This window comes from Esox lucius, chromosome 9 (assembly GCF_011004845.1).
Source record: "Esox lucius isolate fEsoLuc1 chromosome 9, fEsoLuc1.pri, whole genome shotgun sequence".
Classification (NCBI taxonomy): Eukaryota; Metazoa; Chordata; class Actinopteri; order Esociformes; family Esocidae; genus Esox; species Esox lucius.
Genome location: NC_047577.1, coordinates 5395896 through 5400825, shown reverse-complemented (window position 1 = coordinate 5400825; position 4930 = coordinate 5395896). Strand labels below are relative to the sequence as shown.

At 37.8% G+C, this 4930-nt stretch overlaps 1 protein-coding gene across 3 annotated transcripts; it reads left to right on the top strand.

The window, feature by feature from the left end:
* The first annotated feature begins 553 nt into the window (after window positions 1-553).
* LOC106023875 (CMRF35-like molecule 1) lies at window positions 554-4565 on the top strand. Of its 3 annotated transcripts, XR_004576214.1 has the most exons (8): window positions 554-821; window positions 1364-1681; window positions 1800-1970; window positions 2086-2121; window positions 2737-2772; window positions 2864-2965; window positions 3071-3208; window positions 3477-4565. XR_004576214.1 is itself a non-coding variant. In XM_020049848.1 (7 exons), exons 1-7 carry the CDS (start codon window positions 782-784, stop codon window positions 3112-3114), a joined length of 747 nt encoding a protein of 248 aa, XP_019905407.1. In that variant the 5' UTR covers window positions 554-781; the 3' UTR covers window positions 3115-4565. The 3 variants fall into 3 exon arrangements, 2 of the variants coding, with proteins under 2 accessions (XP_019905407.1, XP_019905408.1); XM_020049848.1 differs by having other exon boundaries at window positions 3071-4565; XM_020049849.1 differs by lacking the exon at window positions 2086-2121 and having other exon boundaries at window positions 3071-4565.
* The last annotated feature ends 365 nt before the right edge of the window (window positions 4566-4930 follow it).

The following is a 4930-nucleotide window of genomic DNA, read 5'->3' as shown; positions in this document are numbered from 1 at the left end:
TCATTATTTAAAAACCATACAATGTGATTTTCTGGATTTTTGTTTTAGATTCTGTCTCTCAGACCTCTACATGCTTTGTAAGTAGGAAAACCTGCAAAATTGGCAGTGTATCAAATACTTGTTCTCCCCACAGTATGTCCTGGTTTAAACTAGTGATATCTGAGTTCTCTATATGTACTGGTTAAAAGTAATGATATCTGAGTTCTCTATATGTCCTGGTTTAAACTAGTGATATCTGAGTTCTCCATATGTCCTAGTTAAAAGTAATGATATCTGAGTTCTCCATATGTCCTGGTTTAAAGTAGTGATATCTGAGTTCTCTATATGTCCTGGTTTAAAGTAGTGATATCTGAGTTCTCTATATGTCCTTAAATTTGATTTAGAAGTCTAAACTTTGAACAACAGTGTGAACCAACTTCATTCAGATTTTTTCATTCTCATGCATTCTTCCACTTCTCCTTTTCCCAAGTCTCATAAAATGTCAGAAAAATTCAACAAAAAGCGATAAAAAGACAGCAAGAGAAACAGAAAGCGAGAGACACTGAGAGAAAAACAAGGTTGTCAGGGAGATGCTTAAAAAAAGGAAGAGATAATTTCAGAAACACCCTGCTGTCAAACAACTGGTGATGGTTTAGTTGGATGTAAAATAGCTGACAGACAACCTGTTGTAAACCTGTTATCTGATGCAACACATTGGTAGTGTGGTAATAGTTTAGTAGTAACAGTGATAGTAGTAACACTGATACACAACAGGATAGTAACTGAGGAGTAGCTGTTCAGAATGAATATCCTCCACGTTGTCTACTGCTGTCTCCTCTCTGGTGAGTCTGTGTCTGTCTATCTGATACTCTGCTTATTTATTTTGTCCGTATGAAGACAGAATATTGTGCAGTTCAGAGTTTATTTTTCTGTTTATTAATGCACTGAACATATGTTGCTGTTTTGAGTAGATTAGGGATGTTTATAGTAAAACATGTACAGGGTTATACATCAGGTCAGTGTATCTCTAAAGTATGTTGGTGTTTTGAATAGATTAGGGATGTTTATAGTAAAACATGTACAGGGTAATACAGCAGGTCAGTGTATCTCTAAAGTATGTTGGTGTTTTGAATAGATTAGGGATGTTTATAGTAAAACATGTACAGGGTTATACAGCAGGTCAGTGTATCTCTAATGTATGTTGGTGTTTTGAATAGATTAGGGATGTTTATAGTAAAACATGTGCAGGGTTATACAGCAGGTCAGTGTATCTCTAAAGTATGTTGGTGTTTTGAATAGATTAGGGATGTTTATAGTAAAATATGTACAGGGTTATACAGCAGGTCCGTGTATCTCTGTGTTGTGACTCTGTCTTGTTTTACAGGTCTGTGTGTTGAGGCTTCACCTTACGGTGTGCTGAAAGTAGAAGGAGGATACGTCACTTTCTCCTGTTTTTTCGGATGGTCAGAGAACAACAACAAGTTCATCTGCAAGAAGACGTGTTCTGATGAAGATATTCTGGTTGAAACTAAAGGGAGCAGGAATGTAACTCAAGGTAGATACAGTATAACTGATAATGGAAATGGAGTCTTCTCTGTGACCATCAAGGACCTGAAGAAGTCAGACTCTGGGGAATACTGGTGTGGAGTGGAGAGATCTGTAAAGGACTCATACAAAGAGTTGTATCTGTCAGTTAGAGATGGTAAGTTTACTGTCAATTTAAATTGGTTGTATTGTTTATTATTTATTGTAACTTACTATTTATCCTGAATTATTTCTTAGAGTATTTGTGTTGACGCAAACTTTGTTCCCACACACAGCTGAAAACCCAATTGTCAACCTCAGACCTCATGTCACCACAACACTCCCAAACCTCTCAACAACATCCATCATCTCTACAACAGTACCAAACCTCTTAGCAACATCCTTGGATATACATACAACGCTTCCGACATTTACAAACATCCACGGTCTCTCTTCATCAGGAGAAGGTGTGATGATTCTCTCCTCTTAGAAATATTACATTAATAACATTAAAGCAATCATGTATGTATTACTTTTTATGTGTTGCCAATTATTCTTCATTAGTCTTTCTCTCTCCTTCAGGTACTACTTCGTACTCTGATGGTACATTGACTGCTGGTAATGTTTATGCATTTTATGTCAGTGAGTCAAAAATTGCAGAAGCATTATTGCAGAAGTTATATTGTCTTATGTATTGTGCATAGAATTGCCAAGAAGATATGACACATTCAGAGCCCAAAAGGAAGTGACTCAACACTTGAGGTTCCGAGCCAAGAAGCACAGTGGCTTCTGTTGCTATGGTTACTCTGCTCACTATCTGTGGTCTCTTTTTTTAAAGAATTTCTGTCCATCATCTGTCCATCTTTCTGTCATCATGGTCTGTCTGGAATTTGTAGTTTTAGGCAGTCGAGTGGTCATCATGGTGTGTGAGCCTGGTATTTGTAGTTCTAGGTACTCCAGTGGTCATCATGTTGTGTGAGAGTCTGGTATTTGTAGTTCTAGGTACTCCAGTTGTTATCATGGTCTGTGTGAGTCTGGTATTTGTAGTTCTAGGAGCTCCAGTTGTTATCATCCTTGTATATACATACAACGCTTCTGACATTTACAAACATCCACGGTCTCTCACCATCAGGAGAAGGAGGAGAGAATCATTAATAACATTAAAGTAATCATGTATGTATTACTTTTTATGTGTTGCCAATTATTCTTCATTAGTCTTTCTCTCTCCTTCAGGTACTACTTCGTACTCTGATGCTAGAGTGACTGCTGGTAATGTTTATGCATTTTATGTCAGTGAGTCATAATTAGCAGAAGCAATATTGCAGAAATTATAATGTTTTATCCATAATGTCTTATCTAGGAACTCCAGTTGTTTTCATTGTCTGTGTGAGTCTGGCTGTTTTGGCGTTGGTACTCATCCTGTTACTGATCTGTAAATGGAGGAGAGACAGGAATTCATCAAGTGAGTAACCCCCTAGAGTTTTTATGTACAGACACACAACATGAAATTATGCCTTGGCATTCCCTGAAGCCAAATCCTAAATCTATTTATAATCTCTCAACTCAGCACCTCAAGACTACACCTACCAAACCCTCAATACAAAACTTTAAGATTCTACCTACCAGACTTTCATCCAAAACAAAACATACCCAAAGCAGAAGTCTTCAAAAATATCTTACAATTACTGTGCACAAGCAAATACAGGTGATAATTTTTTGTGTACTACATCAACAAATGTTTTACTATGTCATCCATTTTCCATTCATACCCAACATCCTGAAGAAAGAAAATACTCTCACTTTCTCAATGTGTTATACAATGGGTTTGTGTATAATGTCATGAATCATGTTAGCGCTGTAACCATCATGCACCATAACCTCCAATTATTGTTAACAGTAGATTACTGTAATTGAACATAGAGCTATGTATATCTGAGCTGTATTTTCATCGCCTTGATTGTTTGTCTCCTCAGCTAAAACAAACATGATAACTTTTGGAACAGAGAAATTGAAATTCAACTACTCTCAGACCTCTATATTTCAACATAGACCAATGGTGTTCTGTGTCATTGAACAACGGGCAGAGAACTTGAGGTCTTTCATTAGTTCTCAGAATGAAATTACAAAATGTATAATACTGTTGTTGGAAAATCTGTTTGGATTAACCACTGTAATGATGCTATAATTATCAGTGTGTCATCATTATTTCAAATTGTTGGCTGAAATAAACATGGTTACTTTAGAACAGGGAAGTTGACTGTAATATTAGTTTTTGCCAGACCATTTAAGCGGAGCTGGCCTAGAAGAGCGAATGTCTCTTATTGGTGGCCTGGTTCCTTTTTCTGGTTCATCGACTGAGATTACACCCCTTTCTCAAAAGTAGGGAACTAGGGTGTAATTTTGTTCCACAGCTGACTGAGTTCTCTACAGGTCCTGGTGTGAAGTAGGGCACTGTGTAGTGAATAGGATGTCATTTGGGACACAGAAACACATATAGACTGAGTTCTGCTATGGTTTAGAAGTCTAACATTCAACCAGTTTGAACCATTTTCAATGTGCAGCACATTTTCCCCTTTCACATTGACTTAAATACAGATAAAACAACAGTTGACATGTCTTTATTCTTTGTTTTTGTGTTTATCATCTTTCTCTTTTTCCTCTTGCTTCAGCCATGTATTGATATTTCTCATTTAAATGAAGCCCTTTATGTAACGAGGACTCGCGTGGCAGACGCACGCCCTCTCCCCCGGCGTGTGTCTCCCACAGCTCTGTCATGTCTTGTTATTGCCCACAACTGGTGTCCATTCCCTCATTAGGTTACCTTTATTAGTTCCTGTGTTTCTGGGCGTCTTTGTTAGGTATTGTTCTATGTTTGCACGTTATGCGCTCTTGTTTTACCCGTGCCATTTTTCAAGGATAAAAGAAACAGCTAGTTGAACTACCTCCCTGCGCTTGGCTCCCTTATTTATATACACACCTCGACAACACCTGTGACACTTGTTATGGACATTTTGAACTAAGGTACATTTGAGAAATGTCTGTCTTTCTATTGGCTGGTATGTAAATCTTTACTTTGATTGTGACACACATGTCTGTATAATATCAGAGGATTATTAGGTATTTGGGCCATGTCTTCCTGCCTAGACAAAGAAGTGTGTCAGTCCTTTCTGTTCTTTAGGAACGTAGGAGAGAGGGATCTGGTATATGTCTTAGGGGTCATTCTTGATTGGTCACAATGGGTTGTAGGGTTAATCATCTGCCAACCTGGAGGTTGTCTAGATGCTTTAAGTTTCCCTTAAGGGTTGAGAAAGTTAACCACATGGGGGAAGACACCATGTCCCTTGTGTCAAAGGGCATGTGTTTGATTGACATGAGACCGATGGGCAACAACTTACCACACCCCTTTTTCTATGTAATAAATACGGAT